General features: G+C 40.4%; 1 protein-coding gene and 1 pseudogene across 1 annotated transcript in view; one reads left to right on the top strand and one right to left on the bottom strand.

Moving 5' to 3' along the window:
• Positions 1-18,706, bottom strand: part of Fam117b (family with sequence similarity 117 member B) — a 72,256-nt gene that overhangs the window by 25,905 nt on the left and 27,645 nt on the right. The window contains exons 2-3 of the mRNA XM_031367637.1: positions 5,987-6,138; positions 2,474-2,563 (exon numbers count right to left, since the gene is read on the bottom strand). Of these exons, the coding sequence (XP_031223497.1) occupies positions 2,474-2,563; positions 5,987-6,138 (242 nt within the window). The remainder of the gene's footprint in view (positions 1-2,473; positions 2,564-5,986; positions 6,139-18,706) is intronic.
• LOC116088922 lies at positions 2,998-4,807 on the top strand (annotated as a pseudogene).

Raw genomic sequence — 18,706 nt, 5'->3', positions numbered from 1 at the left:
ATAGGCTCATGTATTTGAGCACTTGGTCCTAAGTTGGTGGTTTGGGGAAATTATGGAACCTCTTAGAGGTAAGCCTTCCTGGAGGAGGTGCATCACTGGGGACAGGCTTTGAGCTTTTAGAGGCTTACTCTACTCTGCTGTCTCTGTTTTGATGAAATGTGATCAACTTGTTCCTGCCTCCATATTCATCATCTCCCTCCCCTCCTTCTCTGTCTCACCTTAAGCAAATAAAACCTTTTCTCATCAAGTTGCTTTTGGTCAAAGTGTTTTTATCACAGCAACAAGGAAGCTACAAGAACTCCAGGCCATGAAATACACTTAAAATAAAATAAAATCTTTAAGTATCAAATACAGTTTGCTATTTTCTGAGCCAGGATATCATTAGCCAAGTGTATTTGCTACTTTTGTATTACTGTGATAAAATATCATGAGTCAAGATAATACAAAAGGAGGAAGTTTGTTTGGGCTTGCAGTTGTAGAGGGAAGGTGGCTATGATGCTGTTAGCAAATAGGTGTTCCTGCTGGCCTGCTCTCAGGGAGCTAGCAGCAGCAGATGTCACCACTTGCTGCCACCAGATACACTAGGTGTGTGCTGTGCTAGTAAAAGGGCCCCCAGCCGTGTGTGTGTGTGTGTGTGTGTGTGTGTGTGTGTGTGTGTGTGTGTGTGTGTGTGTGTGTGTGTGTGTCCCGTCCCCTCACTGCCTCCCTTGTCTACCTCTATCTATCTCTCCATCTTGTTCCCACTCCGGGACAGCCTTTAGTTCTCCTCTCCCCCAATAATCCTCTTACAGTAGATTGTTTTCTCAGGGGCACAGCTTGGCACAGGTCTGCCAAGGGTAAATCCTACCCCTTGCCGCAATTTTATCCTATAAGGTGGTGGTGCAAAACATAGTGGCTGGAACAAGAAGCTGAGAATTTACATCTTTTACTATAAGCATGAAGCAGAGAGCAAACTGGGAATGAATGGCACATGACTTTGAAACCTCAAAGCCCATCCTCAGCGACATACTTTCTCCAGCAAGGCCACACCTTTTAAACTTATCCCCCAGCAGTGTCACCGACTCGGACAAAGTATTGAAATGCATGAGATTATAGAAGATATTAATTCAAACCACCACATCAAGATTAGCCCTCTATTCTTGATCATCTGCTTTCTATTCCCAAGTGCTGGGATCAAAGGCATGTGCCAACATGCCTAGCTACAAATCCAGTTTTAATGGCTATCTCATTATTCTCCTCTGACTGAATTTTTCTCTTTTACTTCTACTATGGGTAAACTGAAATGACATTAATTATATACACAGAAAACAATAACACAAAGCTATCCATTATCAAGTTACTAAATTTCAAAAACACTATCATATACAGAAAAATGCCAGTTTCTTAATGACACTAATTTTGTTAAGTCTGATGTCTGTATATATTTCTAGATGCATACAAACTTTCCTATTTAAAGCAAGCCTTGCATCATCAGGTTAATACATGCACATTTTCTGTTCAAATCTTATTTTTATTTTATTTTTATTTTTTTGAGGGGGACGTGGCTCAGCAGGCCCAAAACTCAGTAATCCAATCCTCCTGCCTCAATTCCCCGACTACTGAGATTATAGGTATCCACTAATGTCTGGCTTCAAACCTCAACACAGTTACCTTCTCAAGTAAAGGAGGGGAAGGTACACTAAGCTGTTAGTGGTAAAGTGCTTGCTATATAAGCACTAAACAGTTGAGTTCAGACCTCCAGTACCCATGCTCATCTACTAACCCTGTGCTGGGAGTGATGGACCAGCTGGACTTATGGATACAAACTGTTTTGTTATAAGGACAGAACAAGTTTACTTCTGCTTGCTGCAAAATTCAAGTTGACATGCTCTCTACCCTATAGAATTAACTCATACCTTGAATGCACCCTGATAAGATGTTCTGTCAAATAATTTTAAAATGTTCAGCTAAGTTCTTACATTACCAAGATTCCTCTGGAAATCCCTCAACTCCAGGTGAGCCCTCTAACCTTAGAGTTTTTTGGAAATATACAAGCTACACTTTTTTTTACTATGTTCAATGCTTTATTTTCAAAAATATTTCAAGCCCCATTTTAGAGAGATAACCCCACTAGACAGAAAATAAAGCTTGCTTAATTTGACCAAATAATTTGGGTGACAGTCTTTACTGTCATTCAGTGGGATTAACAGGAGGAAAGGCAGATGGATCCCTAAGGCTCATTGGCCAGTCAGTACAACTAAGACTGTGGTAAGTTCAGTCAGAGACCTTATCTCTAAAAGGTGAAAGCAGCGGACACCTGACATCACCCTCTGGTTTTCACACATTCATGAAGGCACACATATCCTCACACAGATATGCATGCACACATAAATACCCTCCCTGTGCCAGGAAAATGACATTTGCAGCCCACAACTTTAAGGAACTAGCAAATTGGGAAAGCCAAACTTCTGCTTCCATAGAACATTTTGCTGACCTCTTTAAGCTGTTCTGTACTGCCCCAGGATGACGAGCGCTTATGAGACCCTTTCTTCTTTTCATATTCTTCAGCCCATGCACTCTCGGTCTATTATAGAGGAGAAAAAAAGTTATTTTAACAAAAAGTATTTAACAACAGCATACCAGACTTTTTCTATTAAATAATGTATGCTACAAAAATTAGAGGTGGTAGAACTATTTTAAATTTTTAAAGATTTTATTATTTTATGTGTTATGAGTGTTTTGCCTGCATGTCTATATATGCATCTTGTATGTGTGTATGACTTGTTGTGAGCCACCATGTGGGTGCTGGGAATAAACCCCAGTCCTCTGTAAGAACAGTGCTCTCAAGCACTGAGCCATTTCTCTAGCATATTTTAACCATCATCAACTACTCATCAGTGTCTTAGCACCAGCTGATTATAATCAGTTTTAACCTTTCTTTCATTTCTTTTACTAATAAGGTTATTTGTAAATTCTGAACTGGCCCAGAGGTGGGACACGTGGAGAGGTTGGGCCAACATGGAGTGCAGCACCCAGCAATAACCATCTATCTGCTTTCTAGTGTTCTGGCTCTCCCAACAGAAAGCTTGAGTGCTATTTGCAGTTCCAGTTTCTAAACCAAAAGTGGCAAATTTTCAGCTTTTTGTGAATTTTTTAACTAGACAACAACAGTGACAAGTCAGGACCAGACATTAACATCAAATCCAGACAGTGGCAGAGAAGCGTAAATCTGCTTTGGTGGTGAGGGCAATTGGTGCTGGTCCCGGGACTCTAACCTCAAACTAAACAGAATTAGTAACATAGGCATTGCTGCAACAAGCAATTGAAGATGGCTCAAAATGTGGATTAAAGAGTCTGCATTTTCTCCATTCTTCCCCAGAAGATGGTTGTTAAATTCAGTTCACCTAATGGTGCAAAAAAACCCCTTCATGTTGGACATTTGCAATTCACCATCATAGGAAATTTTAAATAAAATCTAAAAGAAAGTTTAGGACATCAAATAACAAAAATAAAATTATTTTAAGCCAGATGTGGTGATGTATGACTTTAGTCCCAGATTCCCTGGGAGGCAGACACAGGCAAGATATTTGAGCTCAAGGCCAGCCTGGTCTATAGAATCCCAGAACAGCCAGAACTACACAGAGAAACTGTCTTGGAAAACAAACAAAAAAAGAATAATTTATTTTGGAGATGGGGCACACAGTGTGGCATCCTGGGAACTGCTTTCCAACTGTCTGGTTATTTAGAAAAGCTCTAGTCCAGTCCTTCGCAGGATTGGACTGAAAAACTCTTGGAAGTTATATACAAATTAATAAAGAAGAAACAAATGATAAAAATATAGCAAAATTGATACATGAATTCTTCCATCGACTAGCATTTTCACAGTGGCAAAGATTTCAGGACTTGAGCACTAAAGAGTACATTCCAATTTACAGGTATCTAGAAATATACTATTGGATATTCAGGAGAATCGTTTCATTATAAAAAGGCTCAAAATGTCTTAAAGTTGTGGGACTTTAAACAAGAGTTCTACAGATAACAATATAGGGTAATGTAGATCTCTCTTCTACCTGCACTGTGATGTGACGTGATGGAACTTCTCTTTATGCAACTTGGGATCTTGCAGCTATTATAGATCACATGGACAAGTATAATTCTGGTATAATGATTTATATAACAGATAAAGGGAGGGAGGCATTTTCAACACATATTCCAAGTGGTAGAGGTCACGGGATGTGAACAGGCAGAATGGTGCTGGCATGTACCTTCTGGGATAGTGAAGGGAATGCAGGCTCAGAGGTGGTGCCACTTTTCTGGGAGTCATCTTAGATGACAGTCAATCAAGGATGCTATAGAACATGGCTTCCATTTAAGATAACAAGAAAACAAAAACAAAAACCAAAAGCTAAAATTGGAGAACCCACAGGAGACTGCGGACAGGGTTGGGCTCACAACTCCATCACCCAGGTCTTCAGAGGTTTACTCTTATTTTGCAGAGTCATGGGGACACTGGACTCTTCCTGTAACATGCCCAGGCCTGCCACTACAGTTTGGAAAAGACTTTTGGATGTGGTTATCGCAGTGGGCTTCAGCACTGCCTATTTGCAAAGCTATAGTCTGTTTCGAGGCTCCAGCATCTTCTCAGGTTCAATGAGGTACTTTTAAACTTAGGCACATTGCTAGCTACCTTTTAGTCACCTTGCAGCTATACACGGCAGCCCTCCTGAAGTGGCTCAGGCCAGGCTTTATGTTTTCAAACCTGTCTGTCTATTCTGGCCTAACCAATAAAATCAAATTTCTTGGAGTAAGTCCACTATGTAGAATGTAGTTTGTAATTACAGTTTTTTAATGCAAAAATTTATCTGCCTTTACCATTACCAAGAGTGTAATACTGTGCTGCTGATCCACTGCTTTGCAAATGCGCCTCAAAATCTCCTCAAGCATACAATTCAGGTATAACCCTGAGAAAACAGCAACAATAAGCCAGACACAGCTTGACCTTACTGGGATTCACTGTCTAGTAAGTATGAAAACAAAGGATAAATGATTGTACAAATGTTTAATTAATTATGATGTGGTAATACTATAAAAAGAAACTCTAAACTAGTATGCAATCATGAACTGCTTGTACAATATTGGACTTCAATTTTTTTTCCAAGACAGGGTTTCTCTGTGTAGCCCCTGGTTTTCCTGGAGCTCACTCTATAGACCAGGCTGGCCTCAGAGCTCTGCCTGCCTCTGTCTCCCAAATGCTGAGATTAAAGGCATGTGCCACCACCTCTGGCTGGACTTCAACTCTTTAACTATACATTTATAAATTATTATATGTTGACTGTCTAACATCCTCTTAATTAGTCAGTTTGATAAATGTAAAATGAAATGAAACTTCACTTTCAGACCACCATTTGTTGAGGTATTTACATTTATGGAACCTATTAGCAATGGGGCCAGTAAATGGGTTTAGCAGTGTATGATTGTGCACTGCTGACCACTGGTGTTTAATCTCTAGAGTTCATGTAAAGTTAGAAAGTAAGAATTGACTTCACAAAGTTGTGTTCTGATTTCTATATGCACTCTAGCAGTCTATAGTATAAGCATGCAGACGTGTGAGCACAAACACACACACACACACACACACACACACACACACACACACACAAAATCAACAATGTAATATAGTTCTCCCAATATATGAAAGTTTGGGGGCACAAAAATAAACAGTACGCAGAATAATCCTACTATTACAAATTTTTGAGTCCAAGTCCAGACATGAAAATATTGTTAGGCTGTAACCTAACTTCTAAGAAATAAATAGGGGGAAATATGTTCATAATTATATATGTCTATGGGAGTTACTTTTGAGAACTTTTAGAAATTCACACTCCCAGGCCAAACAAATCCAGACGAGTATCTGGAAGGTAGGCCTGGAAACCTGTACTTCTGAAAAGCTTCTGAGGAAATTTTGGTGTGCACTCAATGCTTCAGAGAAAAAGTGAAAGAAGCCTACCTGTGTGGCCTTGTCCCTCATGCAGGGTGCAGCTTGCCCACGACTGTCTCGGGGCCAGTGTCCAGCAAGGTATGGAGCTGCGAGGGTATCCAGGGAGGATGTGCGTCGGATGATACTGGAGGGGCTTGAGGAAGGTGGGCGAGTTTTGTCACCTAGGAATAAAGCAAAAGTGTTCATTTAAAAGAAAGTTTGAAGCTTTATAGAAGTTCTCCAACTTAAATATGCAAAAGCAAACTAAATAAGAACAAGCTGATATGCAAAGCCCAGACTCAACCCAAAACCCTGACCACAGGAACAGAAGGAGCAAGGTATTGATAGCACAACTCACGGCTGATTCCAAAGAGCTATACACTATCATTTCATATGTAGTATATTTTAAAATAAGCAAATACTGTTAGCTTAGAACCTTTAGACTTCAGCCTAGTATTTCTCCTTAGCAACTAGCTATGCATACTCTAAGTCTGACTCTAAAAAGACAAATATGAATAAAGACCCTTAGAAAATACAGTTCCTGACTGAGAGAGGTATGGGCAAACAACTCCCTAACAGTGAAATGTGTGTTTTTGTTTTTTTGTTTTTTTTTTGTTTTTTTTTTTTTGGTTTTTCGAGACAGGGTTTCTCTGTAATAGCCCTGGCTGTCCTGGAGCTCACTCTGTAGACCAGGCTGGCCTCGAACTCAGAAATCCGCCTGCCTCTGCCTCCCAAGTGCTGGGATTAAAGGCGTGCACCACCACCGCCCGGCGTTTTTTTTTTCCCATGTGTTTATATCCATTCTAACTTGGTAGCACTTTCTTTTTTCTAATTGGATATTTTATGTATTTACATTTCAAATGTTATCCCCTTAAACTCCCTATCACATTCCCCTCCCCCTGCTTCTATAAGGGTGTTCCCCCACCCACTCACTCCGCCCTGGCATTCCCCTACACTGGAGCATCAAGCCTTCATAGGACCAAGGGCCTCTCCTCCTATTGATGCCCAACAATGCCATCCTCTGCTACATATGTGCCTGGACCCATGGGTCGTTTCATGTATGCTCTTTGGTTGGTGGTTTAGTCCCTGGGAGCTCTGGGGAGTCTGGTTGGTTGATATTGTTGTTTTTCCTATGGGGTTGCAAACCTCTTCAGCAATTTAGTCCTTTCTCTAACTACTCCACTGGGGACCCTGTACTCAGTCCAATGGATGGCTGCGAGCCTCCACCTCTGTATTTGTCAGGCACTGGCAGAGCCTCTCAGGAGACAGCCATATCAGGCTCCTGTCAGCAAGCACTTCTTAACATCCATAATAGTGTCTGGGTTTAGTGTCTGTATATGGGATGGATCCCCAGGTGGGGCAGTCTCTGGATTGTCATTCCTTCAGACTCTGCTCCACACTTTGTATTTCCTTTAGACAAAGAGCCATTCTGGGTTAAAAATTTGGAGATGAGTGGGTGATCCCATCCTCCAACCGGGGGCCTTGCCTAACCTCTGGATATGGTCTCTACAGGTTCTCCCTCTCCTCTGTTGGGCATTTCAGCTAATCTCATCCCTGTTGGGTTCCTGTGAGCCTCTTGCTTTTCTGGCATCTGGGACTTGCTGGTGGCTACCCCCAGTTCCCAGTGAAATGTTTTAACAGCTAAAAGTACTTGCCGATAAAGCCTGATGACCTGAGTCCAATTCTCAGATCACAAAAAGATAAAGGAAAGAATTGACTCTACAAAGTGGTCTTTGGATCTCTCCACATACAGAAGCTGTGATACGTGTGCCTTATACATAGCTATCATAAGATTTATGTATAGTAATAATAAGTGAAGTTTTTAAAAGGACTGCTGGGATTGGAAATTCAGCTCAGTAGAAACCAAAGCACAGACCTAGCATGCATGAGGCCCTGGCTTTGATCTGTTACAACTACAGAACTAGAAAGAAAAACAAGGTCCACTATATACATTAGACATTAAATAAAGCTTAAAAGAATTTGTGGGCTAGAATTGATGGCACATGCTTTTAAACCTATCACCTGCTGGGCTGAAGCAGGGGGATCTGTGAGCTTAAGGCCAGGTTAGTCTACAACACATCAACTTCTAGGCCAAAGAAGACTATATAGTAAGCTCCATTCTGAAAACAAATACCAAAAGAAAGAAAGAAAGAAAGAAAGAAAGAAAGAAAGAAAGAAAGAAAGAAAGAAAGAGAGAGAGAGAGAGAAAGAGAGAAAGAAAGAGAGAAAGAAAGGAATGAATGAACAAACAAGGGGGAAAGCTTATAAGAATGAATTAATTAGTGAACTGAGAAATTTAAATTTTTTTGAGTAAAAGCAATTACTCAAAAAGGTGACACAAACATTAAATAAAATACAAACCAGCCAGGCAGTGGTGGCACATGCCTTTAATCCCAGCACTTGGGAGGCAGAGGCAGGTGGATTTCTGAGTTTGAGGACAGCCTGGTCTACAGAGTGAGTTCCAGGACAGCCAGGCTACACAGAGAAATCCTGTCTCGAAAAACCAAAAAAGAAAAAGAAAAGAAAAGAAAAGAAAGAAAGGAAGGAAGGAAGGAAAGAAGGAAGGAAGGAAGGAAGGAAGAAAGAAAGAAAGAAAGAAAGAAAGAAAGAAAGAAAGAAAGAAAGAAGAAATGGAAGAAGGACTAATGAGATATTTACTGCAACATGTATGCAATGTAAATTCAGGAGGATAAATCTGCAAGAAAATGTTCAAAATGATGACTGTCTTCCAGAACCAGTAAGAGATAGAGTCTTCAGAATGAAACTGACAGTTTATGATACCTTGGGGCCAGCAAGGTAGCTCGGCAAGTAAAAAATCATTTGCTACCAAGTCTGGCAACCTATTCAATCCCTAGAGAAAGGGAAAATGACTTCCTAAAGTTGTCACCACACCATCTGTTGTGGTAAATGTACACCTACAAAAGGGTGAAACACTGGGAATCAGATAAAGATGACTTAACAACCAAAGACACCTTTAATCCCAGCACGTGGGAGGCAGAGGCAGGCGGATTTCTGAGTTCGAGGCCATCCTGGTCTACAGAGTGAGTTCCAGGACAGCCAAGGCTATACAGAGAAACCCTGTCTCAAAAAAACAAAAACAACCAAAGACAATCTCTGACAATTATTTTTTTAAGAAAAATACCACAGAAAGGAGGAAACTGAATCAAACAGTCTAAGAAGCAAAGTAAAACAAGCAGTAAGCTAGCGCGACCAGGCATTTACAGTAACTACTACACTTAGAGACCTTAAAACAAATCAACCCAAAATAGGAGATGACAATTCGAGAATTAGGATGAAGGTAACTGAAATAAAAACAAACAAACACAAAAGCACAGGATTCAGCCCAGGGAGTGTTTAAATCTTGGCACAAGATTCTGAACACAGAGCAAGTATGTGCCAATATTCAGCTTCAAACTTCTACTCCCTGGTAAATTTCCCCTAATGCTTGTTGGCCCCAAGAACTCAGCTGCTTTTTATTTCCTAAAATGGCCTTGACCATGCTGTGACCCAAAACTGGGTTTCTCCAGAATCACAAATGCAAGAACTCTCTCCATAAGCAAACTGAAGGGACTTAGTACTTCTAGATCAGAGCCAGCCAGAGCAAAGAGAAGGTGGGTCCTAAGAATAACATCACAGGGCACACTTGAGAAACAGGTGTTAATGGGAGGAGGGCTACAGAAGGGAGACATTTACTACTAAAAGAGGAAAAAGACAAGACTGAAAGACGACCAATTTTATATGGAAATACAAAGCAATCGGTATCAAAGGAATAACAGAAATCCAGCCCTAATTTCATCATTAATGCCCCTTCTTCACATTTGTGTTATCATTTATTTAGCATCAATTAAATAGGTATTCTCATTTGTAAAATAATGAGAAAATGGAAAAGAGACAGTGATGTGGTGCTGTGTAGCTGGCTGCTTGCTGTTATATTAAAATTTGAATCCTGGTTTCTTGGGGTTCTTTTCTACCAGTGTACACTCCTGGACCCCACCCTAAATCTATCAAGTCAAATCTCTAGGGAATGAGCCCAGAAATTTTCTACAGAATTGGTTATTTTCCTGGTAGCCAGCAAGGTTTTTTTCTTGAAGACACCCAATGTCAACCTCTGGCCTCCACATTCGTGTACACACGCCCTCTTAAACGTGTACAAATGCATTCACTGTACACACTCGTGTACACACGCTCTCTTAAACGTGTACAAATGCATGCACTGTACACACAGAAGAAACTGTTCACTCTAAAGAAACCTACAATAGTGTAAATCCCAGAATTCTAGTTAATAACTAAATCATTGTTTACATTTTAATTCTGTTAACAAAACAGACCAAGCCTTGATAAACCAAAATAAACCTTAATGCCCTTTAGCACCATACATGTGATTTTTTGTTTATGTTTTTGTTTTTCCCATAGATAGGGTTTCTCTGTGTAGCCCTGGCTATCCTAGAACTAGCTCTGGAGACCAGGCTGTCCTCTGCCTCCCAAGCCTGATGTTTTTTTGCTTGTTTGGTTGGTTGGTTTTTGTATCTAAGTACTATGTTTTTAAATAAAATGATGAAAAGATATAAAAATTACTATTAGGTTTTGAGATTTTTTCATATTTTATACCTAAGTTTAGGAAGGCTACAGGCCACAGGCCAAATCTGGTCCTCACCCTACTAATTTGCATGTATATTTTTAAATGGTTAGAAAAAGAATCAACTTATTCTTAAATATAGAAAAATTACATAAAATTCAAATTTTAGTACCCATAAGTAAAATTTTGTTGTAACACAGACATTTACATATTATACCTGGCAACTTCCATGCTGTGAAGGCAAGTGAATGCAGCAAAGACCTTATGTGGTACTCTCACAGCTTCACAGTGCTGCTCAGTGTTTTGCCACTCACAGTGACAAAGTTACACTCTGCATAACTTATCTGGACAGAACACCATATTCAAAGATGTCAAAATGCAAAATGTCCCCACAGGCTCCTTGTGCTGCCCTGAGAGGTTGTGGGAAAGGCCTAGCTAGAGGAAGCTGGGTCACTGCGGGGGAAGGCCTTGAAGTTTACATTCCTGCCTGGTTTTGGCTCTGTGTCTACTCCTTGATCTGTCCAGAAACGAGCAAGCTCCTGCAGCCACACGTCTGCTGCCACCAACCTGTCCTTCAGCCATGATAGACTGCATGCCCTCAAACTGTGTGCTATATAAATCCTGCTTTCCTTCTTCCATGCACTTTATAAAACAATCCGGAAAGTAACCAATACAGGAGATAATAGCAAAATCTCATCCTAGATGAAGTGAGCACTGTAAAACTGGTCTACTGATGCAGAACTCTGAAACAAAATAAAGCAAAGTGTTACCCCTAAAGAAAATCCCCCAACCCTGTTAAACTAAAATGTCTGGAGAGAAGGCACAGCAGATTAAAAGTACTTGCCAGCAAGCTTGACAACCATGATTCCGGGAAGCCACGTGATGGATGGACAGAACTGACTACTCCAAGTTGCCCTCTGACCACCTGTACACTCCGGCAGACAGTTCCCCGCCACACAAAGTAAAACTGTAATACATTTAATTATTACATTTCAAGATCCCATGAACTTGAATTTCCCTTTTCATATAAGGACTTATATTGTTAAATAATGTGCTGGCTAGTCTATGTCAGCTTCACACAAACCAGAGTCACTGAGAAGGAGGAAGCCTCAGCCAAGAACATGCCTCCAGAAGGCCCACTGTAGGGCATTTTCTTACTTAGTGATCCACTGTGGCCTGTCCCTGGGATGCTGGTCCTGGGTTCTATAAGAAAGCAGACTGAGCAAGCCATGAGGAGCAAGCCAGGAAGCAGCACCCCTTCATGGTCTCTGCATTAGATCCTGCCTCCAGGTTTCTCCCCTGCTTGAGTCCCTGTCTTAACTTTTTCAATAAGTAACAGTGATGTGGAAGATTAAGCCAAATGAACTCTTCCCTCCCTTACTTGCTTTTTTTGTCATAGTGTTTCATCACAACAACGGTAATCCTGACTAGGACAAATAATATCTCTGAATTGTGCTTCACTACCTGGTTCAGTACAAGAGTCTGCTATTTACAATACATGACTTTACTGTGTTATGGTTTCTACAGAAATATCTATTAACATTTTTCTTTCTTTCCTTTTTAATTTGGGGGAGAGGTCAGATGAGAGTAAGCTCTTTGTTAATTTACATTTAAGTTTAACTTTAATATGGGCTTTATACTTTTATTTTGAGATATGGTATTGCTCAAGCAGGTTTCAACTGGCTCAAGCCATCCTCCTGCTTCAGCTTCTCCACTGCTGAAATCTACAATGTATGCCATATTTTATCTTGAAAAATAGTAAATAAAGGGCTACGGAGATAGATAGCTGTCAGTAAAGCACTTGCCATTCAAGTATAAGGACCTAAGTTCACACTCCACCTAAAGAACTGGTGTGGTGGCAAGAGTCTGTAATCACAGCGCTGGGACAGGAAGAATTCTATGGCTTTCTGGTCCCAAGTTATCCAAACTAGTTCCAGGTTCAGTGAGAGACATTGTCTTAAAAAATAAGTGGAGGACAACTAAGGATAGCTCCCTATAAGCACAATGGGCACAAAGAAACATGTACAATTATATTGACAATGTTATTGTTCTAGTTCTGCACAATGGCTAGTACCTTGCTCTTCTTAAGACTATCATGTGTGAGAATACTTGTGGACAATTCTGTTTTACACTGTTGTCATAAAGGTCTTGCATAGTTCTAAGTTTCAAAGTTTAGTTACAAAAGACCTCCACTGACTAACACAACAGTTACAGCAGCTGTATTGATCATCACATGAGCTGCTTCAACACACTGCCTCAGATAGTGGCAACTATGTCACAGAGAAACTTTGTCTAAAAAAATATTTTTCTCAGGCTGGAGAGATGGCTCAGCAGGTAAGAGCATTGACTGCTCTTCTGAAGGTCCTAAGTTCAAAACCCAGCAACCACATGGTGGCTCACAACAACCCGTAATGGGTCTGTACTTACTTATAATAATAAATCTTTGGGACAGAGCGAACGAGGCCAACAGGAGTGAGTGTGGTTGACTGGAGCGAGTAGAAGTCCTAAATTCAATTCCCAACAACCACATGAAGGCTCACAACCATGTGAACAGCTACAGTGTACTCATACATAAAATAAATAAATCTTTTAAAAAAAATTTTTTTTCTCAATGTACACAGAACTTTCTCTTACAGCATGTTTTGATTCAACAGAATAAAAATGTCATGTCAGGGCTGGAGAGGTGGCTCAGTGGTTAAGAGTACTGGCTGCTCTTCCAGAGGTCCTGAAATCAATTCCCATCAACCATATGGTGGCTTATAACCATATATAATGAACTCTGATGCCTCTTCTGTCATGCAGGTGTACATGCAGATAGAGCACTCATATACATAAAATAAATAAATAGATAAATCTTTTTAAAAAGTCATGTCCATAAATTCAAGAAAATATGTACCTAAATCACTGTAAGAAGTGAAAAGCAATAAATACCATATTCATGTGTTCTGATTAAATAATTACTACATGGGATAGTTGCAAGAAAACTGTTGTCATCTTAGGGCAAAAAGACCATTCACAAGCATGTATGTTTGTGGAAGCTGAATAGCTAAAGCTGTCTGACACATTTCTACAAGACCAGCCATGGCTTCCTTTCCCATCAGCATGCCAGCCAAACCATAGAAATAGGCCTGATTTCATTTCAAGATTTCCAATTACCCAACAGTTAAAACTTCTACCAAACCTCCCCAAAACATTGGAGAGAAAGGAAGAGTCACATATGGTCACAAGTAAAAATGCTAAACATTTTCTTATGGTCAATGAAATGGCTCAACCTGTAATATAGCTTGTTGTATAAAAGTGCTTGCCACCAAGCCTGACGACCAAGTTTTACCACGGTGGGAGGCAAAAACTGACTGCCACTGTCTTCTGACCTCAACATGCACATTTACACACACACACACACACACACACACACACACACAAATAAATAAATATAATTAAAAATAAATGTAATAGGGGCTCAGTAATTAAAACCACATACTGGTCTTATAGAGACCTAAATTTAAGTCCTAGAAACACCTCTGGCAGCCTCTAGGTCTAGCTCCAGAGAGACCTGATGCGTCTGTCTGGCCTCCACAGGAGCCTGCACTCATGTAAATAAACCCCACACAGACACTAATTTAAGATCATAACAATAAAATCTTAAAAAAAAAACTTTTAAAAAACATTTTCTGTTTTGAACCCTGCTTTCCCTTAAATTATTCAAGTAAACATTTACTAAAGGTCTATTGGACAATGTGGTAAGCCCTAGAAAATAAAAAGAATAAGTCACAGCCTGCTGACAAGTTTATACACCAACCTTGTCATAACTGTCTTTCAATGAAGTCCTGACAGATCTGTTGCCTTAATTAATTATGAAGAGGTTCTGGAGGGGTGGGGAATCCTGAAGAAAAGATAACTCAAAGTTCCCAGTCTCTTGGGTGGTATCCATGGCAGGCCCTGGTGTACTCCAAGCCTTCCTCTCTGCTTCCCTCATCCCTTCCTTCAGCTGGGCTAATCCATGTTCAATCTTGCAATGTTGGTTCAGAAGTCATTCCTCTAGAAAAGCTTCCCTCAAAAGTCACCCAAAGCCCAAGAGACAAACACTGGGTAGGCCAGGAGCATCCACTCCCGAGTGCTGCTGCAACTTCACTCAAGGAAAGGAGCCTATGCTTCAACAGAACAATGGAGTAAAGGGCAATTCTGCTTCGTCCCTGTGAGATGGCACCCTAGCATATAAAAGTATCTCATAAAAATAAGGACAATAGGGGAAAAATTAACATTCCTGGTTATAAGGAAAAACAATTTATCCCAAATATGGTGGGGTTCTTATGTATCTTCTGTCAATAGCAGGTATTTGCAACAAACAGACATTAATAAATCCACACAATGGTTCAAACATGCTTAACTTGTTTTTGAAAAAACAAAGCCTATGGAAACACTCTACACAGCAGGGAGTGGCGCTGAAAATTTTAATGCCTTGAGCTTTGAAATTCAAGCTCCCAACCATCAGCTCAGACACACTGGTTCCTTGTACTTTCAATGGTGCAAGCAATGGCATCAGCATAGCGTCTAAAATCACAGCCTCTGCCATAGTGTTAGACCCGCATATCTATATAACTTGACTAAGTACTGGCTTAAAAGCTATGCTATCTATTATCCACAAAATCAACAAGCAGAAAGGGGATAGCAGATACACTTATTCAGAAAGGGGAAAACTTTTCAAGTGTAAAAACAGTTCATCCATGGTAATCAAGAGTTCACCTTACTACAGGCTCCACTCCTCTCAGGGATCACATTCCTACAGGTTCTGTTGTTATTATCTGAAAACAGCTGATTCATCACCCCTCAGAAAATCGGTCTGCTCCAAATCTTTAAGAAACAATACAAAGCTTACCCAAGATGTGGGCTGGCACTGGTCTCTGTGGCCACTATCACTTACATATCACTACCTCACTCATCCCTTCAGAGTTTTCTTCCCCAGCAATTCCTTCTCATATCTGAGTGTGTTCTACTATTCTCTGCAATACACTGTCTTATACACCCACAAACTGCTTCCTATCCTTTGTTCTGTTTTCTGTTTACATAAAGAGACAATTTCACCACCATAGCCAGAAACAAAAGTACTTTCATGTCCAAGCACTCATAATTCAAATTCAACTGACTTATGGTTGGTCATCCAAAACTAGAAACAACTCTTTCTCTTCAGTAATTATTTTAGTCATTGTAGTTTTCTAGGAATCAAGAACTAAAGAATAGCAATGGTGGCGCACACCTTTAATCCCAGCACTTGGAGGGCAGAGGCAGGCGGATTTCTGAGTTCGAGGCCAGCCTGGTCTACTTACTGAGTGAGTTCCAGGATAGCCAGAGGTACACAGAGAAACCCTGTCATGAAAAACCAAAAACCAAAACCAAACCAAGACAAAACAAAAAAAAAAAACCTCCAACAAAAACAGAAACCAAGCTGGGTGGTGGTGCATACCTATAATCCCTGCACTGGGGAGGCAGAGGCAGGAAAATCCCTGAGTCTGGGGGCCAACCAGGTCTACAGAGTAAATTCCAGGACAGCCAGGGCTACAGAGAGAAATCCTGTATGAGGGTATGCGGGGTTGAGGATGAGTGACAAAACCCAAAACATACAAGCAAAAGACCATCAAGACAAAAACAAAAAAACCAAAAATCCCAAAGCAGTATGAGACAAAAAAAGTCTACAAAAATGCCACTGAGTTTATTTTCTGTTGAATACTACTACCAGGCATGGGGCATATCCTGAAATGTGGTTAATATACCCAGTGATAGCCAACTGTAGAAAACTACTTTTTTCCTTTGCCAAGTGGGTATCAATTGCAGCTAGCTTCTTGGTTCTCCCTCCTAGCACTTGGACCTAGCCAGGCTTGAATTTGTACGTGCAACCAGTCTCTATAATTCAAATGTGCATAGGTCCTGTTGTGGCTGAAAGATACTATTTCCTTGAAGTCACCCATCATCTCAGGCTCTTAGAGTCTTCCCAGTTCTTCTTCTGCATAAATCCCTAAGCCCTAAGGGGAGGGGTTGGATAAAGACATTTCATTTAGGATTGAGTGCTCCAAGTCCTCTTACTCTCTCCACACTGTCCAGTTGTGGGGCTCTGAGTTAGTTCCAATGTTTTGCAAGGAGAAACTTCTTTGAAGATGGCTGAGCCAGCACTGATCTATGGGCATAACAGTGTCGTGAGGAGTCAATTTATTGCTGTGTTCCTTCAGCAGAGCAGATAGAATTTGCTTTTCCTCTAGGCCCATGATCTATCTAGTCTCAGGTTCTTGGTCACCCTAGCATTGTCAGTCATGAGTTCCACCTCGAGGAGTGGTCCTTAAACCCAGTCAGGGTGGATGGTTAAACCCACAGTGTTTATTCTACCAGGCAGATCAGGGTTGTGGTCACAGAGTCTGGAGCTGAGTTGATGGCTTTCCTCCTCTGGAGTACCCTGAAGGCTACTCCGTAGCCGTGAAACCTCTAGCTAGGCACCAGCCTGACTTCTCTGTGTTGGATGAGAAGTGCTGGCTTCAGCAATAGGGTATTGCCATCAATTTGCAGAGAACAACCAATAGTCTTGGCTATTATCTGAGATGTATGGGAGTTTCCATGGGGCCCCGCTGGCTAAAGGCTACATGAAATCTATTCCTCGAACTGAATCCATTTCATTTGGTCTAAGATGTCATGTTGGGGCGCTGTCTCCCAACTCCACTTACATTTTATATTTATGAAATGTAAGCTTCTATAATAACAGGTTTCCATATAATCCCTCAAATGGTCCTTAGTCTTAGTTGTTGCTCCCATATTCCCATATTCCCTCCCAAACTACCACTTTGCTGAGTTGCTATGATGATTAAACAGAAAAAAAAAAAAATGGTATGATTTTATCCACCAGCAAACCTTGAATACAAGATGAACCCATGGCACAAGAGTAACATGAAGGAACATGAAGTAATATGTAGAATAGACATTCTATATATGTATGTTCACATAGATGTGTGTGTATACAAATAAAGCGGAATACCTACAATGTAGAAAGCACTATACTTCCTTTCAAAATAAATATAAAGTCATCATCATAGAAATCATACTGGACAAAAAGTCTGAAGGGCAAAGAAAAAGAAGCTGGATATAATACTTTTAAGGTTCCTTATAAGGAGAAAAAAATGAAGTTAAAGCTTTAAAAAATAAGTCTAGAATGACCAGCCCTTTTAATGTTTTGGCTTAGTTTTTTTGACCGATGGTCTAGCTATGCAGCCCTGACTAGTCTGGAATTGTAGACCAGGTTTTGTCCTGAATTTGCTGCAATCCTTCAGCCTTAGCCTCTCAAGTCCTGGGATTGATACCAACTTGATCTTTTTTTTTTTTTTTTAAACCAGTGCTAGCTCCCTAGGTGCTACGTAGTCCAAGATAGCCTTGAACTCATGATCCTCCTCCCTCGGCCATAGAAGAGATTATCAGGGTGCGTGCACCACCACACCTAGAATAACTAGACCTTAATTCATCACTGTACTAAGGCATTAGCAATGTTTTTCTCATTCAATTAAAATGTAAAGCAAACAGAGGAAATGTTTTATGATGAAGTATGGACTTAGTCCTCTAGCATGTACAGCTTCAGCCAAATATAATCAAAGTGCATGCTACTCTGGTCACATATGCCAAGGCCTCTTTCTGTGTTGTTTTGCAAAGAATTAAAAATAAAATTTAAAACACGCACACACAATATTAGTAGATACATTAGCACAAAACAACAACAACAAAAACACCTGTGTGTTAACACCAATTTTCAAAGAATGATAGTAAAGGAACAAAATATAAAACGTAGAAATGTATGCACAATTTCAACAAAACTTGTGTTTGGTTTGGTTTTTGAGGTAGAGTTTCTTTATGGAGCCCTGTCTGTCCTGGAACTCAAAAAGATCCACCCACCTCAGCCTCCCAAGTTCTAGGTTGGATTAAAGGCAAGCACCACCATTGCCTCGCAATTTCAACAAAACTGAAATTTAATATTTCAAAAGGCACTTTTAGAGTTGGGCAGCCAATACACTCATGATACTATGCATGTTAACATCCACATCCTAAGCTTCAATTCTCTCTCCTACTTTCTATGAGACTTTCTGCTTGCCATAGATAGACAGACAGACAGACAGACAGACAGACAGACACACACACACACACACACA

Source organism: Mastomys coucha, unplaced genomic scaffold (genome assembly GCF_008632895.1).
Source record: "Mastomys coucha isolate ucsf_1 unplaced genomic scaffold, UCSF_Mcou_1 pScaffold14, whole genome shotgun sequence".
Classification (NCBI taxonomy): domain Eukaryota; kingdom Metazoa; phylum Chordata; class Mammalia; order Rodentia; family Muridae; genus Mastomys; species Mastomys coucha.
Note: the sequence above shows the minus strand (reverse complement) of the source record. Positions and strands in the feature narration are given on the sequence as shown.